The sequence below is a fragment of the Pseudochaenichthys georgianus genome, chromosome 14, assembly GCF_902827115.2.
Source record: "Pseudochaenichthys georgianus chromosome 14, fPseGeo1.2, whole genome shotgun sequence".
Classification (NCBI taxonomy): Eukaryota; Metazoa; Chordata; class Actinopteri; order Perciformes; family Channichthyidae; genus Pseudochaenichthys; species Pseudochaenichthys georgianus.
Window position 1 is genome coordinate 19,077,170 of NC_047516.1, and position 27,311 is coordinate 19,104,480.

Genomic DNA, 27,311 nt, shown 5'->3' on the forward strand with positions numbered 1-27,311 from the left:
TGTGGTGAATGTTTTAAAAGTCTTTGTATTGCAGTTTGTACACACAAATGTCATGGGCTGCATCTATTTTTCATTAGAAGTAAGTGCATATTATGTGATTTCTGTGTTTGTTTGTGCTGGACTGTTCTTCCCGTCTCCTGTGAGTAAGGAGTAATTTTGAAGCAGGGCCCAACGCAATGAAGACATGACTCAGTATTCCTGCCCATCTTGTTACTTTAAAATGACCAGGGATACACCTTCTCAGGTATCGCAGTACTGTAAATACATCGTCCTCTCATGTGTAAGAAAGAGTGAACTTATTCTTAAACATCCAAACATATTTTAAGATCAATGTAGTTCTTAAATACGTTGCTCCATGAACCATGACTTGGGTATTTTAGATGTCAAGCACCTGAAAAAGATTAGATGAACAACGTTTCTGTCAATGCATGGCTAAGCACGACGAGGCAGCAAAGCTATATACACGTTAATCTTTTAAGACTCTTCCAGTCTGTCACCAAGGTGGGGGGGGGGGAAACCAAGTTGCCTTCAGCTTCCTGAACTGTCACTGCTGGAAGGATGTGTTTTAAGCGTTTTGCTGACATGAAAGGATTGGTTAGAGTGCCGCCCTTGTTTCTTCATAATTCATTTTTCAATCTATTAATGTCGTCCTCTGCTTATTAATAATTATTCTCTTTCTCCCAGCTCTGCTCTAAATCTTAGGTGCAAAATAAAGAAGCTGTGCTGCTCATGCAGAGTCACTTACCTAAAGAAAAGATCCATGGCATTCATGTTATTTGTCCTTTCCGTTGACATTACAAATGTATTTTCCAGAGCTTAAAGAAAAATCAATAACATTGAGAAGAACTGGTCTATGTGACACATGAGAAATGACACTTTAAATTAATCACATGTCTTGCTTTTTCATGTATCTAAAGAATCTGCCAGGATATGTGCAAGATGCAACCTGAAAGAGGCCCTGTTATTATTTTTGGAGTTTTCTCTTTCCTGTAGTGTTATATAGGTTTTTGTGCATATAAATGTTCTGGAAAGTCCCCTCCCCCCCTGCCTGAAACACCTCCTGAACTCCTTTGTTTACTTCTGTAACATAGTGACAACACAAAGTAACAATCGTGGTTCTATTAGCTAGCCCTCCGAGACATTGTACGCGATAGACTAAAGTCACACTGACCCGAAATTGACACCAGATGAAAGGAAAGGAAATGTTCAAATTCGGCTCTGATCGTAACATCGGGCCATTCGTGAGGGCATCTTGAGCCATCGTATGACCGCCGGTGGAGTTCCTCAGGCTCCGGCAGCAACTTTGTGGGGGTGTCAAAATTGCCGAAAGACCTTGCGAAGGTTAATTTTTGTGTCCATTTTTCCCTTCGTAAGGCCATTGTGAGGGCATCTTGTCAAATCGTGTCATCTTCGTCTTTAATTCATGTGATCATCGGTGCCATCGGGCATTTTTTGCATCACGAAGGAAACAAGAAACTGCCCGATTGTCTTAGGAAGGCAACACGACTACGTGAAGCCCTCGCAATGCCATCGTATTATAGTAAAATTTGTGTTCTGTGAAGCTGAAAATGATATTACATTGTTTGTTGTTTTCGTTGCAGTTATATGTCTTTAATGTAATTTAGGTTAACTTCCTGTTTTTATTTAGATGCTTTTATTTTTAAGGCAAGTTTACGCTGTTGACAGGAAGTTGTTGTTGCTATGGAAACAACTTGACGGTGTGTGTGTGGTTCGTGTGGCCTTCTGTAGGCATCGTACTTGCTTCGGCTGTTGCTTGGCTGTTGACCAAGTTCGGGGGCCATCTTCGTGCGGAACTCACAATTCCATATTCTTGTGTCCATCTGGTGTCAATTTCGGGACAGTGTGACGCCAGCCTAAGGGGCGGGACCTCGCTAAGCATTTGACAAATCACAACAGAGCCAGCCAGCTAACCAGTCAGACCAGACTGGGCACTGGTTAGCACAGACAGTATGAGGAAAATAAAGACCTTTTGGAACATTAAAGCATGGAGACATGTCACAGTAGAGATACAAATATGAACCTGAAAATGAGCCCAATATGTCCTCTTTAAACCATAGCACTCGTCGTCACCATACAAGTGATGATTCTTCTCTTATTGGTACTATGAATGTGCCAACTAATCTAAAATATGGTGTGTTGAAGCATAAGATCAAGTTTCATTTTTATTAAACCCAAGGATCAAAGGCTTTTATCTTCACCTTCCATCATTTTAATCCCCCCTTGTTTAAAGGTTTGTTCTGATGTAACATACAGCCTCTTGGCGATAAGCATAATGTATCTTTGATGTGGGGTTTTACGCTCATTTAATCCTCATTTTGTAAAAAGTGAACAATGTACTAGTGTATACTGCGAGGTCACCTCAACAGACCAAACTCTTGTGTTTTCAGTCATTATGAATTTTGATGTCGCTATTGAAGGGTCTATAGATTTTCTAAAATAACTTTCAGGTTAAAATACCTGAAATAAACCCATAATTGTCATCAGTAAGTATTTGACAGGCTAATAGTGAAATATTCTTTGATGTTTAATAAATGATTTCTGCATTGGTTAGTGCTGAGCTGCTTTAAGTCCCATCATCTTAAAACACCTACAAGTGCTGCTAAACCCCCGTTCTTTGGGGGGAACTTTTGTGGGATGCTGTAGCTGTTGTCTTCTGTGTTTCGTTCCGGCAGCCACCAATACTCCTTTGTGGTTTGGACATCCCACTCTCTCCTCGGTGCCTGTCCGACTTACCACCTGACGGGGTAAATTGTGCCATGACATTGCCTGTGCTGTGTCAGTGTGATTGTGACCACTGTGTAAGCCAGTGATTTTCAAAGATTCCTGCTTGACATGGTCCATGATCATCTCCTTGTAAAACGTAGCCGATTACCAATCCCATCCTCGTCATTTTAAAAATGTAGTTGACCTTATTAAGCATGTGTGGCCTAGATCACAGTTGTTTCCTTGCCTCTCATAGAGCTAGCTTCATGTTGTTGTGCTTATGCTGCCTCTGTTGTTGATGTATCCACAGTGGTCTTCCTACCTGTTTCTCAGTTGTTGTGCAGCATGTGAAGGGAAAGTCAAATCGTGTCTTTCTCTTAATGTTCATCATATACCCCAACTGTCTTTGTCCTTGACCGGTTAAGTCTTCAAAAGAGACTAAAGTTGACTTTTCCGCCGCTGAAGTCGTTCTGATGTGTTCAAGTGCAAAATGAGAGGTGACATAAAACGTTTGATCGGCCAGCCTCTGTCGGCTTAGGTAGAAATAATATCGACACGGAACCTTTACACAGCCACACCTTCTGGAAGTCTTTCTCTGTCTTTCCAGATGTAATTACTACATTTCATCATAGTGCCACAGTGACTCGTCCTAAAACCCGGAAGTAAGTTAGCATTTTACCACTTCCGGTTCCCTCGTAAAAAAGCAACGCAATTTCTCCATAAGATTTAGGAAAGTAGCTGGAAATCAGGTCTGTGGTTGAGACACATTGAAGAGACGGATCACGTTTTGTTCTACGCCATTAAATCCATCAGCAGTGACCCCACTGGTGATTTCTGAAGAGTTTACGTGTCTGAAAAACGATGGTTGTTACCGAGTGGCTGAATAGGACTACAGAAGTTGTCGAGGCCGTTGTACGTCATTACGCCGAACACGTAAACAGTGAACACTCCCGCTAAGTTTGTTTCCCCGTGTTCTGCTTGAAAGCAAGTCCCTGCCTCCTTCAAAGTGTTCAAACAAACGCTTCAACTTGTACAATTTTTAGAATCTGTATTTTGAATATGGATCTTAAGTTGGCGTGACGTTGAAGCAGCGACCCTGCTGTAGTTCGTTTATAGCATAACGTTAGCATTTTGCTTCTGGCGACTAGATTTATGATTAAGAAATTATAAAAGTAGGGTAGACATGTGGAGATTATCCGGTTGAACAAAACGTGACCCGTTTCTTAAATGTATGTCGACCACAGACCTTATTTCCAGCTATTTTCCAAAATCCAATGGAGAAATTGCATTGCTTTTTTGTCGAAGGAACCGGAATGAGTTTACTTCCGGGTTTTAGGACGCGTCACTGTGGCACTCTATATCAAAGAGGAGGCAAAAGTATCTTGCAGACTTCTTTCTCAGTAGCGTGTGTATTAATGGCATGATTCATGTCAACATTTTCAAATGAACAACAAATTATTTACATTGTTTCTAATCAGATGTGACGTGGAGCGATAACAATACGAGAAAAGACCGGCAGAGCTGTCTTTATGTAACAGAAGTATACCACATTACTCGTGATAATGGACCTGCATTAAACATGGAGTTACATAAAGACTGCTCTGTATTTATGCAGAAAGACGCAGTGACAGTTGAAGATGTGCTTTTGCAATGCATTTTATATCATTGTTTTCAGTCGATTTTAAATACGCTTTGCATTTCAGCCTAAATGTGCCACATTAAGGAACAAATTCACTTCAGGAAAATCCCAGGATTCTTTTAGCATCTGAAAGCTATGTTTTATTTAGAGATGTTGAATAAAGTCCCCTCAAAGCCAGAGGACATTACTCACCTTCACAAATCATAAAACCGCTAACTACAAAAAAAAACTCAGAGTACATCCACTCGGGGACTTCAGAAATGGCTTCATTATATAAATAGTCCTTCCAGAAAAACATTACTCTTATACGTCTGAGAAGCACGGTCTGCTCATGGGCCTGTTTGTCGACGAGACTTTCTGTCATGCTGATGCAAAAAATTTTGTAAAGGAATATTTGATCAAAACCAGGCCTAAATACATCTGAAAACAAGCTCTTTTTTTAAGTGCCACCTTCAGTGACTACTCTGTCATCTATATGTTTAGTTGAAAATACTTGATATATTTTATTCTGATAAGATGAGACTTTCAAGTGATTGAAATAGAGATGTTATGGGTCAGTGTGGTCAAAGCCTTTCTTTCTAGGCGTCACCTCTTACTAAAAGCCGAGCACATTAAGGGACTTTTTTGGCATAAAAAAAAACAACCTGCTTTGACTCGACTGCTCGGATGCTGTAAGAGGTGTCATAGTAATTTCTTTAAACAAATAACATTAGTTATATCATGGACAGCAGTTTGATACCATTTTTTTTTATATAGATGAAGCAATCTCCCTTTCAAAAGAAAGTTACAGGGGAGCATCAAAGCATAGCAATCAACACTGTTTGCTTATAACAGACAGTCATGGCGTATAGACTTTTATGATTTATTTGTACCCAAATTAGCTCATTCTCTAATGTCAGTTCTATCAGCGCGAAATGTTTCATATCCCAGGAGAATTTCCCGTGGGCTGCGAGTCACACTGGCTTTCCACATTTTCTCTGTGGAGCAGTTAAGGACTTTACATTGCATTTTAGTTAAAGTAATACCTTAAGAAAAGGACCATATGGATGATTCAAACACTGAGCACTTCGGGATCTGAACTCGGATATGAAGTGCGTTATAAATTAAACCCATTGTTATTCTAAATCTAATTCTCACTGAGCAGCTTCCTTATTAGTAGTGTCGAGTCCCTGCATTAAAAATCAAAATAACTTTCATTGCCTTCGATCATCATTAGCGGAGTTTTGTCTCTTGAGTCGTTGATGAAAACTGAGAATCATGTCTTGTGGTTTTTGAATTTTAGTCACAGCTTTTCTGAAAATTAATGATCCTTCCAATGCTGTGCAGCCCATTTCAAAATAGTTTAATTTGATTTATTGTCCTCATTTAACTCGGAGAGAAGATGCATCACTTAGCTGTGGTTTATTGAAGGAGCCCGCTTCCACACCCATAAGAGTCAAAACAGACATATTATGGTCTATCACTAAGCTTCCACAATATTCAAGTTTTAAAGCACTACCAAAATATTCTAAATCTTGCAGACATTTCAATCTAACTATTTTACATATGTTTGCAAATACTTCAGCGTCATGACACTCTCCTGTGATGCCCCGTGTCATGCCTCCCAAAGACTTGCTGGTGGTCCTTAAAGGTAGGAATGGAGAAACCAGCTCTGTGCGCTAGAATTTGAGCCTATTCTGATTTTGTATTTAAAGTAACAAAACATTGACTATCAAATATTATTTTTATTTACAACTTCACCAAGTCACAGGAACTTCCCTTGCCCAAGATATTGGCCAATCAATCGACCAGCGCATCTTTCATTTCAAGATGATCTGGCCAGTTGTTGCAATATTTTTCTCTTGAGTAAAATCTTAAATGGGCCGACCGACAGAAAATCCCCTTCCCAATTTAAACAATTAGGGACTCAGCTGGATTATAGTAGCTCAAAATAAAACATTACACCCAAGATTTGAAAAGACATTTTTATTGTACAGGAATAAATTAGTTTGTTTTTTACTTAATCGGCTCAGAATGTATTTATTCACATGCATATTGGTGCTACTTAACTGCTGATATGTGGCAGTTACTGTAGTTTTATCGGCTGCCGTGGATATTTCACATGTCACAACCTACACTTGCGAGTTATGGATGATACGAGTCACATTCATTGCTGAGAGAGAAATGATTCGCAGCTATCCATTTGATCCTGAGCTCCAAGACGTTACGTAAACCACAGGGAATTGCTTGGATGCTATGAACATTCTTATTCTACTGTGAAGAGAACTTATTTTCATGAAATCTGTAAGCAGGTCGTTATATTTAAGACCAGTAAGTGGTCTTGGTAGAGCCGGAAATGAATGTTTTCTCCCCTGCTGTGATATTTGTAGCCGGTCCAGGCTTGCCGATCTGCATCTTTAGTGACCAATTTGTCTAACTAACAATTAGGCTACCACTTTGTCACTTCAAAAGCTTTTTATGTCCTACTTACCCTAAGCTACATTGCTTTTCCCCCCCCTAACAGATCCCTCGTGGGACGACGACGCTCACATGAAAGTTGCTCTGGGCTATGGTGACATGGGTGTCTCTGCTCACCTTCAGGCATCAAAGACTGGAAACACACGATTTTTCACAAGCAACACACACAGCTCAGTGGTTCTACAGGTGAGAGATCAGACCTGTAGCGACAGTCTCATGGAGCCCTGAATGTTAACTCAAATATCATCACAGGATGTTTCAATTTGTCCCATTGTTCCTTTAGAGATCCTGTAAGCAATGATTGATTATTACATGCATTTATTAAGTTGTTGTAGAAAGTCCATAGCATCCAAAGTTGTCTTGCTTGCATGCTATTAGTGTAACCAGTAATGCCGACTGTAAGCCGTGAAAAATAATAAGGCAAAAGCCAGGAATTGCTTATTTGTTTGCATTTTAGTAAAAAAGCACAAGATGTGGTTGTCAATACAAATCAGGTGCACAGGTAAGTGATTATGTTTTTGAGAAGAAACCTCATGTGTAGACAGCCTCAGGTACCCAGCAGCAAAATGTGATTCCCAACACAACACACTGCAGTTGACTGCAGCGTGTAAATTAAAAGTGCAGCCATTCAGGTCAATAATATGCTCATTGATTTCAGGATGGGGGTTGTGTTTTAAATGAGCAATGCACAATAATGGATTTTTGGCCGATAGATTTCCGATATGCCAATATTTTCCAACATGTTTTGGCCAAATGGCGATATACAAACATGTTTTTTTCCGAATGTCCCGTCTTTCCTGTTGTGGAACTTGCATATTAATATGTTAAGTGTTATCATGAGCTCTCACTGAGATAAAATACTATGCTTTTTCAGAAAGAACACATTAATTGGGCCAAAAAAAAAACACAAATGTACCTTTGGAGACATGTAGTACGGGATATTTCTTTTAATGTCATATTGAAGGAAATATTTAATTCTGTTCGATGCCAATATTTTTAATTGAATGCCTTTGTCGGCCAATATCAATTACTGGAATTCTGGAATCCCTTCAACAACAACAATTACCCTAAAGAGACTGAATAAAGCAGTGCAGTTATGTGAATAGCTTAAGTCTGATATGCTGTACAAGTCCCTACTTTGATGCTTTGCCTACAAGGATGATGTACTGTAGCTCTCAACACATCATTCTAAACCAGTGACGTGCAAGACAGTTAATACAACAAGCAGGCCACATTCAGTCAGACAGTAAAAGTAGACCAGAGTAGCGTCACGAGCCATTTCAGTTCCATGATCTCACTTCTGACCTGCTGTGGCCCTCCGCTTGTCTCTGTAACTCTGATGCATCACCTTCTTCCGCCTCCTCTTCTCACAGGGATTCGACCAGCTGAGGATAGAGAATTTACTATGTGACGTCACGCTGGTGGCTGGGGACGGCGATGAAGCTTTCCCCGTACACCGCGCAATGATGGCCTCCTCCTCCGACTATTTCAAAGCCATGTTCACAGGTGGGTCTGCAGAACTCCGCTGAGAAAGCATAGAAAACAAGGCAATGTACATAAAAGAAATTGAGACGCAAGAAATGAACAGTCCAAAAATATTTCTTAAATAGCATTAAAAATGTATCGTTCTTTTTTACTGTAATCTTCAGGCTAACAACAAAAAGGCTGTTCTGTTTCAATGTCTATTTCAAGACCATTTGTGTCCATTTGTGAATACCTCTACATAGGGAAATCTAGTGATAGTAATTACAAATATTAGTTTAAAAAAGACGAATTAATAACTAAACTAACTAAATAAACAGAAATAATATAGAAAAATGTAATGAAAGACATCAATATACTGATATAAATATGTAAGATGGACTTAATAAAAAAAGATATGTATATAAGGAAATAAAAACGGGGCACTTTACTGATGCCCTTTAACGTTGATTTGTATTGGATGTGCTTTCTGTTGCTATGGCGCATACATTTGATTGCTTTATATCTTCTCTGTATTATACAATAAAGCATTTTTTATTCATGAACATATCCGTGCTATAACACGCTCCCTGTCATTTCCCCCCCCCGAGACATATCTTCAATTGACCTTGTGCACACATCCCTACAGCATTGTGTGGGCGTGTGTGTGTGTATATGTATAACACCATCCATGTTATAAAACCAACCAGATTTTTGTTATGCATTCGTGTTCACGGTCCTTCGTACTCGTGTAAGGACTTTAAATAAGAATGTTCTCGGCACAGTGTATGCAGAGGTTAAGGAACCTTGAGAACAGGATGAAATGTCGTATACAGAAAGGAGACCTTTGCTTTCAAAACACAATTCAACCAAATGTTTTGTTAAAGGCAAAGCTGACTAAACCTAATGGCAGATGTTGTTAGCAGAAAGTAACCTTACTGCTTTAATTGGACCTTCCATCAGCCCATTTCAATTAAGGTTTTTACTTTGATTAGTAATTTAGCAGCTTGTCCATTTGCATTGCATGGTGTATATAATGATCAACGAAAGGGTATTTTAATTATTTTAAAGTCAGCAGAGTTTCTTTGTGTCCATATTGCAAGTAAGTTCAGAGCTCATTAGTGATGATGGAGCTGTGTGAGCACAGATGCTGAGCAAAGGGTTTCTCCCCGAGGCCTTCAATAGTCTCTGAACACGACGACGTTTGAATTGAATGTGTTTAGAAGCTTTTATTCTTCACGTTTGTATGCTCATCTCTCTCCTGATGCAGGTGGAATGAAAGAGCAGGATTTAATGTGCATAAAGCTGCACGGCGTTAACCGAATAGGCCTGAAGAAAATCATCGACTTCATCTACACGGCCAAGTTGTCGCTCAACATGGAGAATCTGCAAGACACGCTGGAGGCGGCGAGCTTCTTACAGATCCTCCCTGTGCTGGACTTCTGCAAGGTGTTTCTTATATCTGGGGTAAGGAGGCAGACGCGCAGCCACATCTTTCCTCTACCGTCTGCCAACATGTTGGATTTACTGTATTTGTGTTATTAGAAGTGCTGCAAGAGTGTCTTTTCAGTGCACCTATTGAACTAACTTGATAATTCAGCTTTGGGAGAAGGTCACCAGGTAGAATTATAAAGCAGTTCTAATATAAAATGGGTTTCTTTCAGAAGTAATGAGCTTGTTAAAATGATCATGAAACCTCATTTGTTTGAATGCAACTAATGATTGCATTGATTGAATTCCTGGAGCCCATATTGATGTCTTCATATTGATTATGTGGGGGGGAAATAACCTAAAAGCTATTAACATAGTGAAGCAGCAAATTCTCTTGTGGGCTATTTATGTAATCTATCTTTATAAGTGTAAATGTTATTTAATTTGCCTCTGATTGCAGCATCCCTTAATGCTAAATCACTGAGATGTTGTGATTAAAAATCATCTTCTTAAGGATGTGAGTTTCTCTAGAAGATGCAGTCATTAGTTCCAGCTCTCCAAGATTTGTATTTATTCCTCCCTGCAGGTTTCTCTTGACAACTGTGTCGAGGTGGGGCGCATCGCCAACACGTATAACCTCACAGAGGTGGACAAATATGTCAACAACTTCATCCTGAAGAACTTCCCCTCACTGCTGAGCACCGGAGAGTTTGTCAAGCTGCCATTCGACCGGTTGGCTTTTGTACTGTCCAGCAACAGCTTGAAACACTGCACGGAGTTGGACTTGTTCAAGGCCGCGTGCCGCTGGCTGCGCTACGAAGACGTTCGTATGGACTATGCCGCTAAGCTCATGAAGAACATCCGCTTTCCTCTCATGAACCCGCAAGAACTCATCAATCACGTGCAGACAGTGGACTTTATGCGCACGGACAACACATGTGTGAACCTTCTCCTGGAGGCTAGCAACTACCAAATGATGCCCTACATGCAGCCGGTGATGCAGTCAGAACGGACAGCCATCCGCTCGGACAGCGCCCACCTGGTCACGCTGGGGGGGGGTCCTCCGCCAGCAGCTGGTCGTGAGTAAGGAGCTGCGGCTCTTTGACGAGAAGGCTCACGAGTGGAAGGCGCTGGCCTCCATGGACGCTCCCCGCTACCAACACGGCATCGCAGTCATCGGCAACTTTCTCTACGTGGTGGGCGGCCAAAGCAACTATGACACCAAAGGCAAGACGGCAGTGGACACGGTGTTCCGGTACGACCCCCGCTACAACAAGTGGATGCAGGTGGCTTGCCTTAATGAGAAGAGAACCTTCTTCCACCTCAGCGCACTCAGGGGACACCTCTACGCCGTCGGTGGAAGGAACGCCGCCGGGGAGCTCGGTGAGTTTATTCCCCTGCTCTACATTTCCTTTGCTTTATGAGATGATGCTCTTAAATATCTCACTGAGTGAAAGGAGTTGAATGCACTGCAAGCGTACCAACGCTGATCGTGCACATCAGCTGCCGTTTGAACATGTCGCGTGCATAATCTCCGTGTAATTTAATACAATTTAGAGAACGTGCACATTATGAACTCCTTTGCAATCTTCTGTAGTCAAATACAGAAGCACATGCGAAAGCCTTTGTAATAATATGTTACATTAACTCCTTTTTTGAGTAGTATGATCCGGTGTTTTGGGTTTCATTATTTTCTACTCATTGTATTTTGTATCTTTTAACTTTATGCCTTCAACACAACGAAGGCCCATAGCTAGTTCCCACTTTACTTATACAGTCTCAATACCTCAAATGAACGTTACTCATAACCTCTATAGAGGTTCTGTCGGATCATCTGGAGTCAGTTCTGAAGCATGAAACATCATGTTGTGACATTTGGACTCACATTTCCCCCCTAGAAGCACTTCAGTAAAGCGATGTATATATATCTGTTCATTGTAGTCTGGCTGCTGAGTAATAAATCAGGAATCTCTGCAGCCACAGAGCGGTGCCACCCAGCACTTAAACTCTGACTGCAGAGGGAGCGGAGGGAGCGGTGTGAGCTTCTCTCCGGGTTATAATTAGAGCAGAGAACACGGCCCCGCTTCACTGCCCGTCTGCACAGCTGCCCCCCCCCCCTGCTCTACTGCCCTCTCACTGCAGCCTTGATGTTTCCCTGGATGGGCCCAGCCCCTGCATTACATGCGTTTACTCTGCGTACTGTGCGTAGGTTTTACGGATGTGGTTTTATATTCTAGCGTCTGAAATGCCAGCATTAGAACAGAAAAGCTCATTTTGGCTGGTTCCCTTGGTAGCACGCCCCATTCCCATTAGGCTGTATGTGCTTCTCGTCTTCTTCTTCGTCTTTTAAAATTACACAATATATATATTTTTTTTAAGGAGTTGTTCCTCACTATGATTTATTTGATTTGGTGGTGAGGTCGGTGTCCATTTTGTATATATTTATTTTTTGTGCAAAAATCACTCCGGTTTAGCCTTTTTATAATGTATATTACATGTTTTACTTTACTTTAAATTATTTACCTCGTTCACACTTCTTTTCAAGTGTCATTTGACAAAAACCCTATTCAATAATTGGAGGCATGGAACATTATGACTAACGACTCTTTCTCCCCTATAATCATCAAACTATGCTTATAACTCTTCAAATGTAACTAAAAGCCTACTGGAATAACCTTGCCTTACATTAAGTTAATAAACTAATTTTGGTAATGGTTCAGAGTGAAAAACCAAAAAGATACATCTTTAATAAGGTTATTATAAACTACACAAAAGTAAGGATAAAAACTAGTGCGCCATTCTACTTGTCTATTAATCCGGTGATGGAAATTTGCATTTGAGTTTTTAAAATAATTGTCCAACGCATCGCAGATCTCTTCCAGTAGCTGCTCTCAGAAGTTTGCTACATCCTGATTATTACCCGTTGACACAGATTGGCGCTTGCAGCGTTTTGTTCGGTGAACAGCCTGCACTAATATAAAATCATGCTAATGAGGCACGTGACCTTTTCAGCTGTAATAGGAAAATCTGATGAAGTAAATAAGCCAATTTTAATTAAAGGGAACCACTGGTCTCTGTTGGTACATCAGCAATATCCAGGTGTATACGTCTGGGTTAACTCAATACAAGTATTTCATCTGTTCCACTTCCTCTGATATGACTGTGCACTGCTCAAGGTCACGCTGAGGATAGTTGTTGATCAAGCAGGGTTAGGTATTCACTCTTGTCTCCAGGTGGATCATCCTGAGCTTATTGATGGATTTTAAAACCAGTATTAAAGTTAAACTAACTGGTAGGATTGAACCAGTCTTCAAACGGTGTTTCTTGTTATTATTTGTTTAGTCTTTGTTAACTACTGGTATTAAGTTCACTAGCTACTTTTTCTATTGGCAAGGTTTTTTGTAAAATGATCCTGTTGTGCAGCTGAGAGTTCCCGGAGCTGGGAAGATAAGAAAACCACTTATCTGTAGCCGGTGGGGCTGAAATGTACACTTGTGCTACATGAGACGACGATGGTTGCCATCTAAAAGTCCAGCAGTTAATTGAAGCTTACATCATCAAGGTGAAGATCCCTTAATGTGTCATTTCAAATCCCTCCCGGTGGTTGTCCAACTAGCTTTGCTCACTTAATCACAACCTGTTTTAGTTGGACCCTGGCTGCTTGTGAAGGGGTCTCTCACCTATGAGCGCCACTCCTAAACCCCACTGTCCCTGTTCCGGTTTCTCACAGATTGGTGATATCCTCTGAGGCCTAAAGATAAGGGATCTCACAATCTCCCCATTTCCTGTGCAGTCAGTGCATTTCTAGCTGGTGGCGTGTGTTGTAGCGATGTGTTCTCTGTATTTAAATCTGTTTTATCCCCCACGCTGAGACCCTCCAAGGCCTTATTTGCTGCGGTTTGTCCTCCTTATTTGTGACTTGACCTACTTTCTTCTAATACGTTCTTTTTTATTTTGTGTTTTTCCTCAAGCTACTGTGGAGTGCTACAACCCAAGGACAAATGAATGGACATACGTTGCCAAAATGAATGAACCGCATTATGGCCACGCTGGGACGGTGTACGGGGGTTATATGTATATTTCAGGTGAGTACGTTAAATGGCAATCGGCAAATAAATAGGCTTGTACAGTGTTGTGTAATCAGTGTAAAAATAGATGTCATAATTAAAAGGCATTTTCAGTACAATGCGATTTTAAATTAGATTTATTTTATTCCAAAGATGGAACGACTGATTACATTTTATATCATTCAATGCCAGAAAATGTAATCTGTGGCTTCGTCATGCGATGCATTTCCTCCAGCCTTGATTGCGTGCTTCATGCTTTGACATGGGTCAGAGAGAGCTGTAGTGACAAGTGTGTTAAAGGGTCCATATCATGCTCATGTTCAGGTTCAGGTTCATATTTGTATGTAGTGCCTCTACCGTGACGTGTTTACATACTTTAATGTTAATCAAGGTTTTTTTATTTGTCTCACACTGCCTGTGCTGCAGCACCTCTTTTCACCCTCTGTCTAGAAGCGAGAAAAAAAGATCTGAAAGTGAAAAACGATCTTAAGGTGAAAAGCGATGTGAAACCTGAAAGAACAAGATTTGAAACTGAACAAATAATTGTTTTCAATCTGAAAACCAAAAATTCTGCAACTGAAAAAAATAAGGATTCAAATATCAAAATATGTATAAAAGTGAAATCTGAAAATAAATATTTTATTCAAAAAAATTGCTGAACTGAATCAAAAATAATATTCAACCTGAGAAATGATTTTAAATACTTATTTTTTATTTTGAATACGTCATTGTATTTTTCAAAGTTCAGGATAAAAAAACTTAAATAAATTGTATTTTTTTGAATGATCAGAACTTGACCCTGATATAGCGCCATAGTTAGCTGGCTGGCTCTGTTGTGATGAGTCAACTGCTTAGAGATGTCCCGCCCCTTAGCCTATCACTTACAATGTGTTGGAGTGCTAGCCAATAGAAGTGCAGTGTTGCATAGTGATGTCACTATGTTACAGAAGTAAACAAAGGAGTCCATTTGATGTGTTTCAGGCAGGGGGGGGTGAGTGTTTGTGGAGAGAAACTTTGGGATTTTAGCCTTTGCAGACCATTTGCATGCAGAAAAACCTTTTTATAACAGACTACAGGACAAAACCCGGAAAGGCATATTAGGGCCCCTTTAAAGTCTACGCTTATATTAGAAAATGTGTATTTCAATTGTCAAACAGTACATGAAATACAACCTAGTTCTTGATGTTTTCCATTTATTCAATAAAAGCATTTTGATCATTATTTTAAAAATGCTCGGAGCAGAGGGTGGACGCAGAGGCTGCTCTGTAGGCATCACCTCAATACTTGGTTACTTCGTAGGATTGAAAATAAATCCTGCGTTATGGAGATGAGCCCTAGTTTCTGAGTGTGACTAATCCACAGCAGCGCCACAAAGAAAGGGGACGGGAGGGGTGGAAGAGAAATTGGGAAAGATGGAGCAAAGTGGAGGACTGAAGCGTGTGTAGGAGGTGTAGAACAGAAGAGCCGTGTTAATTCCTCCTGAACATGAACACAAACGCTGTTCATAAACATCACTGCAGATTTACAGCTCTCTTGTTTTCCAAATGTCTTTTTGGCGGTAGAGAAAAACACAAAAAAGGGAAACATGGAGTTTCATCCTTCGGATGTTTGTCATCAACACCCTGAGTTTCACATCAGGATAATAGGGGCGACATCGCCAGAGGCCCAACAATACATCTTATCAAGATCTGGAGTCACAGAATGATATTATTGCACCTTAAAAAAATGTGGATAAGATGTATTGCTTTTCATTGCAAAATATGCAATTTGTCAACATCAGTTTCTTCTAATAAGATTAAAAAAAAAGAAGAATTCTGACCAAATTCCTGCCAATCCCTCTGACCTCGTCTGAACAAAACTGCATGTCACTTATATAACTATATTTAAGTGCTTGGTGTAATCATACAATATTGCTATACCGTGCTGTATTGATTACTTTCCCCGCTCATACTGATAACATGACCGTTATCTGTTAACCCCAGATCATAGTTCAAATTAAAAAAGAATAAGTATGTGAATACACCCCGCCAAAGAAACAAAATGTACTTTATAAGAGCTGTTGTATTGGTGTTCTGGACTAACTGTACAGCCTCGGTGAATCAGCATGAATAACACTAACGTCTTTGCACTCGGTTGCACACATGCTGTGCAAGCTGGAAGGCTTTGGCACATGAAATAAATAATTGAAAACCTTGTTAGCAGTATTCTTCAGCTTATGTACCATGTAAGGTGCTTTTATTAGATGCACTCCCTGATGTTGATTACTGCAGGCGGCCAATTTAATTTCATAATCCACAGATCGCCCTATTCCTGCAAATTGTATTCATAATGTTGTAGTTGTACACGGAACACATACCGTACCAGTTCCAGATATCTTTATTTACTTTAAGTTCCACAAAGTAAATCCCAGAACTGGCACCAGTTGTTTTTTACTCTATTATTTTTGTTCAGTTTCTCTTGGAAATGCTGTTTGCATAATACATTGGAGTTCTGAAATAATTGTCACGGTGTTAATAGTGCATGCAGCCCCTTCTTTAATTTGATTTAAAATGTACTAAATCGGACTTGCTGGCATGATTACATTATTATTTCATGTTTGAACAAAAAAGAAAGAACTTTAATACCTTTTTTAATTAGCGAGTCTCACATGGGATGCAGGAGAACTGGGGCATATTTGGTTACCACCCAGACCGCGCAATTTGGCAAGTCTAATATTACAGAGGAGCGAGGATGAAAGGCACACTTTAAAAAAATAAATAAAGTAATGAATAACATAGTCATGGACTGAGCTAATCTGCTGTCACCCCAGCTGCTTTTCAATCTCCCGCCTCCGGGTGCACTCGGCACTACATCGTCTTTTATTGCTCTCCGCTTTTTGGTATTGTAATGGATTCCTTTTGTGTTGGTTTCGTCTATGTGGTCAATAGCGTGATACATTTCACATTGAACCGATGTCATGCTTTGCACCTGCAGCACTTAATTCTACATGTGGGAGAAAATGAATACTTGCGGATAAAGCTTAGTTTTGTGAATTTCTGCTGGTTTAACACAAGCTGTTATGCGTGTCACAGCTCGTAGGAAACCTTGTCTGTAATGCACTGTAGTTCTTGAATGCAAAAAGGTACAGAGCATTACCCATTAGAGGCATTCTGCTGCTCTGTAGTCCCAGGGCTCGGTCTCGCTGTGCAAGGTGACCCGGCTGAAGTGCAGTTCTGTGTCTGTGTGTCGGAGCGGATCAGATCACATCCTGCGGCCGGGCTGCTGCGCTGTCTGAAGGCATCCTGTCAGCGGCATGGAGCTGACGCATGCACTCAGCGCACGCTCCATCACGCTCCAGAGCCGAGGCAACAGTTCAGGCACGAGGGCTGAACCAAAGCTGAGCCCTCTCTCCCTTTGGTTCAACGGTTTATGAAGAGACCTCTGAAGGTCTTCAAGTTCATTAAGTGAGTCATCTTCCAAGAGTCTCATTCCAACTTCTTAAATACAGATATGTTTCGTCACTCCTATTTAACAATAAAGCGAATATCTTGCGGTGCGGCTATGGCTATGAGGAACGCTGGGTGGCTTTTTAAAACATCTTCTTACAGTTTAGAGAAAAAACTTCTATAATACAGAAACAAATCCACAGACACATCGACAATGAAAATGATGATAATTCCAGCCTCACTGCTAATAATCAGTAATAATACGTTCTTTGTTGTATTTTTGAAGTTTCCACTTTAATCATCATCATGTAGGTGACTAGCTTTTTGGTGCAGAAGATAGAAGTAGGTTTACCTGAATGAAGAGACCTCTGTGAAGATGAGATGTTTGAATATATAATAATTACAATATGTAATTATAACCCGACTACAAGATTGCTGTCCCTTTTTTTTTTTTTTTTTATATATATATATGTGTTTCCTTCTTTATTATTGGATATATGGATTCTTAGTGTTTCAGTGATCTCCCTGGACAATATAGATATAGTAGTGACACTGTTTCTGGATAACTCAAACCTAGCTGCCATCTACAGTATTGTTCCCCTGTCCCCAGACATTGGCCTGGCTGATTTATTGATAGAAGAGTAAATGGAGCAGCAAATAATAATCCATTAGTTGTCAACTATTAAATGAATCGCCAACTGTTTTGATAATCGATTAATACGTTACATAAAATATTAATTCCAGCTACTTAAATACAGATATGTTTCTTCACTCCTATTTGAGAAACTGAATATCTTGTGGTGCGGACCCAACAAGAGGACGTCATGTAGGGCTGAGGAACACCGAGTGGCTTTTTAAAACATTTTCTCAGTTTATAGAAAAAACAGCTATAATAGAGAAACAAATCGACGGACACATCGATAATGATAATAATTCCAGCCCCCTTGCTAATAATTAGTAATACGTCCTTTGTTGTATTTTTAAGTTTCCACTATAATCATCATGTATGCGAGTAGCTTTTCGGTAGAAAGTAGAGTTAATAATGTGTCTGGTTTGTGTTTTTCTTTGTGGAATTTAGTTTTCTTAATGTAAGATTTATTTATATATATATATATATATATATATATATATATATAAATAAATAAAATGGTTTGTGTTTTTTGATACCAAGTAAGAGATTGTTCAGTTTAGAGTTACAAATCATTTTAAAGAGGATTTTAGTTGGCGCTGTGGGTAGTGTGCAACATGAGGAAGGACTGTCTCCGACGAGGACTCTGTCTTGGGAAGGAAACAAAGCTCATTAGTCATTTTAATGTATTTGTGCGAAAGCTGGTTTATTTATGGCTGTTCTCTGAATTTTTAAGAATGCAAGTGTTTCTTAATGAGATTTATTTCTGCATATAGGGAAGTGATCTGTAATATCTAAATGCCTTTCGCTCTCTTTTTTGAAATATTGCCAGTACTGACACAAAGGCATTTCTGCAAATGATGTAAGGATTCGAGAAGACTGTCTAAAAGCTCACCTTATTTAATATGTAGTCTCTACCCTCTGTCGTTTATTTAATTGTCTATGACATGCACACTCTTACCCCAACCATCCCACAATACGATGTAATGTGTTTTTGAAAGGTGAAAATGATTGTTATGGGACTGAACTGTCAGTAATGTCTCAAAATAACAATGATTCATGAGTGTCTGAAATTTCAATTTGCAGCGCACTGTAGAAAGCATACCGATGTTATAAAGGGAGTGAATGAGTGAAAGAGAGTGATTATATAGACGCTGCTGGAATCTGAAACCTCATATTTCTACAGGGACTAATAACACGGCTGAAATGTCAGAAGAAAAACGGGACGATTTGACTTTTACAATGTACTCCGAGGTTACTTAAAATAACTTCACAGAATGAGGATCATTACTGAAAAACACTAGTCTTTAGATTTGATCTAAAAAGATTCCTGTAGATTTTCTAAAGCAATGAGATCTGACTAGGGTTGAAACAACCGGATATATTGTCATTATGCATCACGATTATTAGCTCGATTAATTGTCAAGTCTATAAAATCTAAACATATTGACAAAGTTCCACGGAGATGTTCTGTGAGTCCAAGACCTTAAGATATTCAGATTGCCGTGATGCTAAACAGAGAAATCTGGATATTTCAGAAGCTAAAAAAACATCTGACATTGTTGTATAAAAAAAAAGATGTATCCTTTATAAAAATATTTGCTGATTTTAATCAAATGTTTTGTCCTTGATTAGTGGATTTATCAGGGCAGCTCTTTATTCAACTGTACTTTATTTTAGGCACAGGTGGTTATAAAGTGTAGACGCTCTTTATCATCACGGGGTATTTTTGGAAAACGCTGAGCCCTCGTTTCCTGCCTCACCTCTGTCTACACTTTGTGTGCCGACGCTGATTCCACAGACCAATCAGGTCACTGCTTTTACCAAAGGTCCCAAAGGCTAATTCATGTTTTGGGTGGCTGAACAGTGAAATGTTTGTATCCCGGCAAAGTAGGAGACGATACAAAGAATACCCCAATATGTCCCGTGCTGTCTTTGTAAGGGTGAAAGCTTTTTGCCTGTCTCTCTTAGTGTCTCACTGATTGGACATTAGGACACCGGGATGCTGATCACACAGCACTGTATCAGAGAGGCCGAAGCCCTTTACCTGAATGAGGATCGCAGCAGGGCCTCTTGAGAGGAGTTATACGGACCTTACGTCTGCTCCAGCACTGTTCCACTAGTCAGGACTTTTATAGCAGACCTGCCCCGTCGAGTACTTTGATAAAGAAAATGGATAGTCGGGCTATCTTTGGGTTTGATCAGTGAAGAGGTGCAGCGTCACAGAGCTGAGTCATGGCAGCTGAATAGACAGCTTAGGCCTCAACAATAAAGCGTGCACACGATCAGTGGGCCGCAGCAGATTCTGCCTCTATCCGGCTTGCTCTGCAAATCTTCTCTGCATTTGGTCCTAGTCACTCTGCCTAAGGGGGAGGGCTGGGCTGGCTTCCACCCAAATGCATGCTGGGATTGTGTTCCTCTTTATTTTAAGCCTTCCCTGTAGACATGTCCTGTTTTTTTTCTTTCCTCCCCACTTTCTCTCAGCTTTGTGTCCCGTCGTCTACCGTCTGTTGGTGCGGATGCGCGTGAATGTTTTGTAACTGCGTTTCCCTTTGTATTCATCCTCGGCATTATATCATACTGTAGAGAAGACGTCACTCTGTTTCTACTAATTTGTTGTTGGAGAACTAGGGCTCGAGGAATGGTGAAATCTAAAAATGAACACTTTGTCCTGATTCTCGTTATTCATAATTCTACTGAAGCAAATGTTCCCGTGTTATGTCTGCTGCTCGTATGGCCTACATGAATAAATGTGGGCTGACATGTGGCGATGAGTCACAGGTCGGCCTTATTGACGGGTCCACAAAGCTGCTTGTACTCCTTCAAATGATCAGCATGGAGGTTAATTGTCACTCTTTTTTTTCTTTTTTGCTGCAGGGGGAATCACTCATGACACTTTTCAGAAGGAGCTGATGTGCTTTGACCCAGATGCGGATAAATGGACTCAGAAAGCTCCCATGACGACGGTGCGCGGCCTCCACTGCATGTGCACGGTGGGCGACCGGCTCTACGTGATCGGGGGCAATCACTTCCGGGGAACCAGCGACTACGACGACGTGCTGAGCTGCGAATATTACTCCCCGGCTCTCGACCTGTGGACTCCTATCGCTGCCATGTTGCGAGGCCAGAGTGATGTGGGCGTGGCCGTGTTTGAGAATAAAATCTATGTGGTGGGCGGATACTCGTGGAACAATCGCTGCATGGTGGAAATAGTACAGAAGTACGACCCCGAGAAAGACGAATGGCACAAAGTGTTTGACTTACCCGAGTCGCTGGGCGGGATCCGAGCCTGCACACTCACAGTTTTCCCCCCCGAGGACCTCTCGTGCTCGCCCTCCAGAGAGTCGCCCCTCTCAGCACCTTGATGAGTAAAGGGGGGCGGAGCCGTGTTTAGCTCGTAACTCCTCGCCCACCCAACCCCCTCAACAAACACTCCTTATAGACATTGTTTGCACTTCCTCTTCGGACTACATCTGTACTGCATCCCTAAGTATCCCCCAGTCCCCCCTGAAGCTGTGCAGAACCCCCCGCCCCTAAGTGATTCAACCCACGTACTGACAGTTTGGCAACCTAATTACATGTTAATGTTGCATACTCGGTATGTTTTTGGCAGGAAGTACCTTGACTTGAAAAGTGACTTTGCAAATCAACTTTTCTACCTGATGTCTTCGGTTTTTCGGTCTCGTTTCCTTAGGCGTTCTACCTTGAGATGTTGACTACCGCACTGACTCTCTCTTCTAGTCTATGCCAGGTTAGATGCAGCAGGTGACTCCTGAAGGCAGCAGTGTAGGGACGCACGAGCTCCGAAACACAGCCAGTTTTTAACTCAGGGGTTGGCCCAGGCCCCATCTACGATGCTCCAATACAGTTTCACTTCTTTCCTGCTATTGCTATGAAACTGTTAACAAAATGGTGTTTTCTAAATTTTAATAAACATGATTTTAAAAGTAGTTTAAATGTTGTCATTACTGACTGCAGCAGACTCAGGCTGACGAGTTGTTTGTATGTGGTGAAAAAACTTCTCCAACGTGCACATAACCTCATGCTTAGCATTGCATTGTTTAACCCTAACCTGATACAGTCTGGCTTTAACGTGTTGACTGTTGGCACACATGACTGTAAATGTTGACGAAGCAGGTATAAAAACAAATATGTCTGCTGGGGTGTTTTTTTTTTTTTGAAGGGGCCGTATTCTGCTCATTTTCAGGTTCATATTTGTATTTTGTTCCTCTACTCTGACATGTCTCCATGCTTTAATGTTCAAAAAGCTCTTTATTCTTCTCATACTGCCTGTGCTGCAGCACCTCTCTTCACCCTCTGTCTGAAACCAGAGCCCGTCTGCTCTGATTGGCTAGCTGGCCGGCTCTGTTCTGATTGGTCAACCGCATAGAGATATCCCGCCCCATTGCCTATCAAATACAATGTGTTTGAGTGGTAGCCAATAGAATCGCTTGTGTGAAATAGTGATGTCAGAATGTTACCGAAAGCAAAGGAGTCCAATGGCGGTGTCAGGCAGTGTGTGGGGAAATAACTCCTGGAGGGAACTTTTGGATTTGAGCCTTTACAGACCATTTACATGCTCAAAGACTATCTACAGGAGAGGTAGAACCCCCGTATGGAAAAACACTGTTTTGAAACTTGTGAAGGAACATCTTCCATAAGTAAGGAATAATCACTTTATCTTACATAACAATAAATGTCATTTTTAACATATAACCTCAGTTGAAGTAGTGATTTTTATTTCGCCTGCATCTACCAGTGGGCCCCCACAATAACAGAAGGCATAATGATGTTTCTTTCACTACAGCGGAGTCATGATGTTCTCTGAATGTGCGTACATATCCTCAGCAGTTTAAAAAAGGAATGATCAGCATCCCTAACTGAAGCTTGGTCCATACGCTCTAGTAAACTATAGGAAGCTGTATAACCACTGAGCTGCCTCCCAGTGATGTATGAAAGGGGTCCTGGAAACTGGCAGGACCCCCTCTCCTCCTGGCAGGCAGACAGACGCTGATGTCGCCCACAATCTGCTCACCTGCTCCTGCCCGATTAAAGCCTTAATGGCAGCATATGGTGTCCGAGACGTCTGCTTCACGCTGTGACCAGGGACAAGAGATTTGTGTAATCACCAGGTGAGTTTGCGCTGGAGCCTCAAATCCTCATTATATCCCATTAATGAGGCACTGCAGTGGGCCCTCTGATTTCACATTTTAGCCGCTGTTCCTGTGTTGTCCAGCAACAAAGTCTCCACTCATAACAGGTTATTTGTATACGTCTTAAATGGCAGGCTTCTTGCTTTGGTGCCTTATTTAATGATTCACTTTTAGCTTTTGAAATTCTTTAGATTTCAGTTCTTTGCATGTGGTCTTTTAGTTTTTTTTTGTGAAGCTTTGCCACTTTGTTTTGAAAAGGACTTTATTAAAACCTTTCGTGTGATTTCAAAAGCTCTATTATGTGCAGCAGATTATTGTTAAGTCTCTTTGATGAAACTGTTTTGTACCATATAAAAAAAAAAAAAAAAAAAAGGCCATTTGTAATCCTTTAATGGAAGGTCAATGATTGAGCAGAAGTGCACAAATGGATTGGGCTCAGCTGCTGGCAAAAGCTTCAAATTGAAAAAAGGTGGTGAAATTTGAGTGGTTGAATTTAGTGCCATCTTTCCCTGGACATTTCACTGAAAACAAATCAAGCGCACATAGCTTCTGTATCACCTGGACCTGAAGGCACTGGTAAGAGTAAAACGGGAAGATTGAGTGATGCTGTCAACACGGCAATACTTCCTGGAACATGAGGATGAAATATAAACCGCTCCATAAATTAGCAAAGGACTACAAATACGCTGCCAGTCTTCACTATGACTGCATCAATTATAATGTGTTATATTAACATTTTTGGATTTGACAAAATGAAATGGTTACATATGGCCTGCTTTACCAAAATGCGTTATTAATGTGTGTGATGGAAAAGATTTGAGGCATTACTCAATGAAATGCCTCAGAGAGATGACGATATACTGAAGTGTGAGATTATGTAAATAGGCCAGCTGTCAGAGATTTCTCCATGCTGTTTATAGTTTTGCATGTATAGCTTCCAGTATCTCTGCATGAATTGGGCCACATCTTTAATGAAGTCTGAAATATCTCAACCTTTGTTGGATGAATTCTTCTTACATTTTGTACAAAACATTCATCGTCTCCAGAGGATGACTCTTTGGTGATCCCCTGATTTCCCCCTCAAAAGCAACACTGTAAAACTGGCTTCTGTTTTTCATTGACGGCTACTGGATGGATTGTCTGTCAAAGACATTCATGGTCCCCAGAGGATGAATAGCAAAAATCGGAGTATTTCGATTAAGTGCCATCAAATGTGTCTGTAATTTGATATATGGCCAAATATCTGCTGATTTATATAATTCACATCAGCCTCAACTCTCCTTTGTGCTTAGCGATAACACATGTTGGCATGCTACTGAACTGAGAGATTGTAAACATGGAAAATGCCAAACATCAACACGCTAGTTGAGCCTTGCTATAAACGCTCGTCAATGTGTTAAAGCACCTTGGTCACTCTGACACCCCTAAACAAAGTAAATGTTTTTTTTTAGGGCGTTAACGCGTTAATAACGCATTAACGCAAACTAATTATTTTAACGCGATTAACGCATGTGTATTTTTTCCCTCGGCCGCCCCGTAGTTTCAGAGCGCATCGAGTTTAAAATACCATCTACAACCTGATGCTGACAGTCCCGCTCCTGCTGCCTGCTTGTGGCAGACCACACTTCCACGCTCACCGGCAAGCACCGACTGGCCATCGGGAGGACCGTGAGGGTGTGTGCATGTGTGGCGAGAGAGAGAGAGCAACACACTCTCACTCCCTAAGCGTCCAATAGCGACGTTTGGTCAGTGTCCGTGGCGTCCAATTGTGACGCTCCTAGGCTCCTTCAGCGTCATAAAGGGACGCAAATAGCTTTCAACTGATTGCAATGTATTCCCATCTGCGTTGGGATTTGACGCTCATGGAAGCACGGCATTCGTTTATGCCGGCTGCCCTTAAAGGCAATGTGAGCGTCCATTCCCATTGGATAATGGCGAATTGTACACCCGGAAGTAAGTATTCCTCTTACTGTCGATTGATTTTACAGTGATATCTGCACTACTCATCGACTAAAAAACACCAGATTATCCTTGTTAATTACACAACATTGATTGGTTTAAATTGTGTGCAATGCTTTTGTATTTTTCCCCTTCGATTCGGAGAAACAAATATTTTTTCTGAGTAAAGGATGGCAGAAGACACTACACTACCCAGAATCCCCAGCGTCTATGTCACATGATCTTCAAATTTCTCCCTGCAGAAAAAGAAAACATGGCCGAAATTCGTTTTATTCTTGGTAGCAAATGCCTATTTTAAAGTTAGTTTGGCCATTAAAATGCGTGTTGATGTCATTTGATGCGAGAAATATGAGTTGTTATTTCAGATTATGTGTGCAGTGGATGTACATGATCTTTAGTTTGCTAGTTATTACGAAGATTACTTCAGGAAATCACGACATTTTCATTGTTACCAAGGTGGTTGCTAGGGACGCTGCTATCGATATTATTCCTGTTATGTTGTGTAACTGTTTAATGGTGTTATCTTTATTGCTACCCCCTTTCCCGTCAATGTATAGTGTTGGTCCACAGCCTAAACATATTAGTTTAACAAAATCCGCATCTAAAGATAGCCTACGTTATTTCCCCCCTGTGCAATTCCAGTCTCACATCTCACAGCACATCGTCATTAACAGACCGAAAACATTTAAAAAAAAAATAATAATAACACTTTATTCCGGGTGTGCTTGCTTTTCTCTTTGAAAGTCATCACATAACAGCATTGTAATACACGGTTCGGCTGCATTACATATTACATATCTGCCGTAGTTCTGTATTTATAGAGCCCTGATGAGAAGACAAACATGAGGAACTGGAAACGTGACGTGGATCATAAATATATCAGCCATTAAACAACATCTTACATTTATTTTCACACAATACGTCTCCTTGCAGTATCAACACTAATTCGGCTCACTTTTATATTTGATCCAATTGGTAGATAGGCTGTATTTACACCATAAAGGTGCACAGCTGATATAAAGGGACACCTGGTGGTTAAAGCATGTTATTGAATTTAATTATTTTTATTATTAGATATTAATACGATCCCTATAAAGTATATTCATTACTCGTTATTCTCTACTAATAGTTAATTAAAGACTGTATATAATGACTATTTTGCACATCCCTTTCAAGATTTCATGATTTTCTAGGGTTGATTGACATATCATATAGGCCTACACAACTGTGGTGTAGTTCTGCACTGAATGAAAAACTTGGGTCGCAGGTTCCTCAACAGTGCATTACGAGACATCTATCAATATGTGTGCATACCTCCAGCAATGTTAACTATGTTGAAGCACTTATTTTAACTGATATTATACATAATGTATTATACTCTTATAGATGTATGTAGATATTTCATCTCCGGCCTTGTCAGGTATTGAACAATCAATAAATAAAGAACACAGAATTGTTGAATATAAAACACAGAATTTGTGTGATTATACTAAATGATTTTCAAATAAACACAACTGCATATTTAACTGTTACACATGCTGATGTAACGCAAATGTTCCAACTTGGGATCAATAAAGTATATCTTATCTTAAGCTGATCGATGGCTACTGCCATATTTGCAAAATGTGCCTCTGAACCTTGACAAGTGCATGTTTCAGGCTTATCAATTAATGTAATGTAATGTAATGTTATCACAGGGGTCACACACATAAGACCAGCTGTTAAATAAAGCTCTTCTGACCTTAGCTGGCATGTGGGTATATATATTAATACTGCCCATTATGGGCACAAGCAATTTTCACCCATTTATTAATTATATGTTTTAAATGTGAGTGTTTCCTGTCCCCTAAACCTCCAGGGATGTACAGAGTTTAATACTGGCAACTTCTTATTATGGGAAATACGAAAACGTCTTTTAAAACTACAACTCACAGTAGAGACGTGCCATAGAGAACATGTTGCGAAACAGAATAGCCAGCATGTGTAGTTCTGGGGACGAGGTGGGGGAGGGGGGACGCGGTGGACCCGTTCAAATCCAGTTTTGGACAGTCTGCCGTGGTTCCATCCCATTTCAAGTGCTGTTCGAGGCTGGCTTAACCCTCGGAGCACACTCTCCAATCACAGAGCTTGAGGACTATCACGGGGTTTGTCAAACAGAGCACATGGTGTAGTCCAAACGATAGCTGGGGATTCTGGGTAGTGTAGTGTCTTCTGCCATCCTTTACTCCTGGGAATGGACGCTCACATTACCTTTAAGGGCAGCCGACATAAACGAATGCCGTGCTTCCATGAGTGTCAAATCCCGACGCAGATGGGAATACATTGCAATCAGTTGAAAGCTATTTGCGTCCCTTTATGACGCTGAAG

At 40.6% G+C, this 27,311-nt stretch overlaps 1 protein-coding gene across 1 annotated transcript in view; it reads left to right on the forward strand.

The window, feature by feature from the left end:
- Positions 1–21,782, forward strand: part of klhl13 (kelch-like family member 13) — a 34,136-nt gene extending 12,354 nt beyond the window's left edge. The window contains 7 exon segments of the mRNA XM_071205389.1: positions 6,867–7,006; positions 8,194–8,326; positions 9,552–9,748; positions 10,299–10,763; positions 10,765–11,095; positions 13,684–13,797; positions 20,710–21,782. Of these exon segments, the coding sequence (XP_071061490.1) occupies positions 6,893–7,006; positions 8,194–8,326; positions 9,552–9,748; positions 10,299–10,763; positions 10,765–11,095; positions 13,684–13,797; positions 20,710–21,197 (1,842 nt within the window). The 5' untranslated portion in view covers positions 6,867–6,892 and the 3' untranslated portion in view covers positions 21,198–21,782.
- The last annotated feature ends 5,529 nt before the right edge of the window (positions 21,783–27,311 follow it).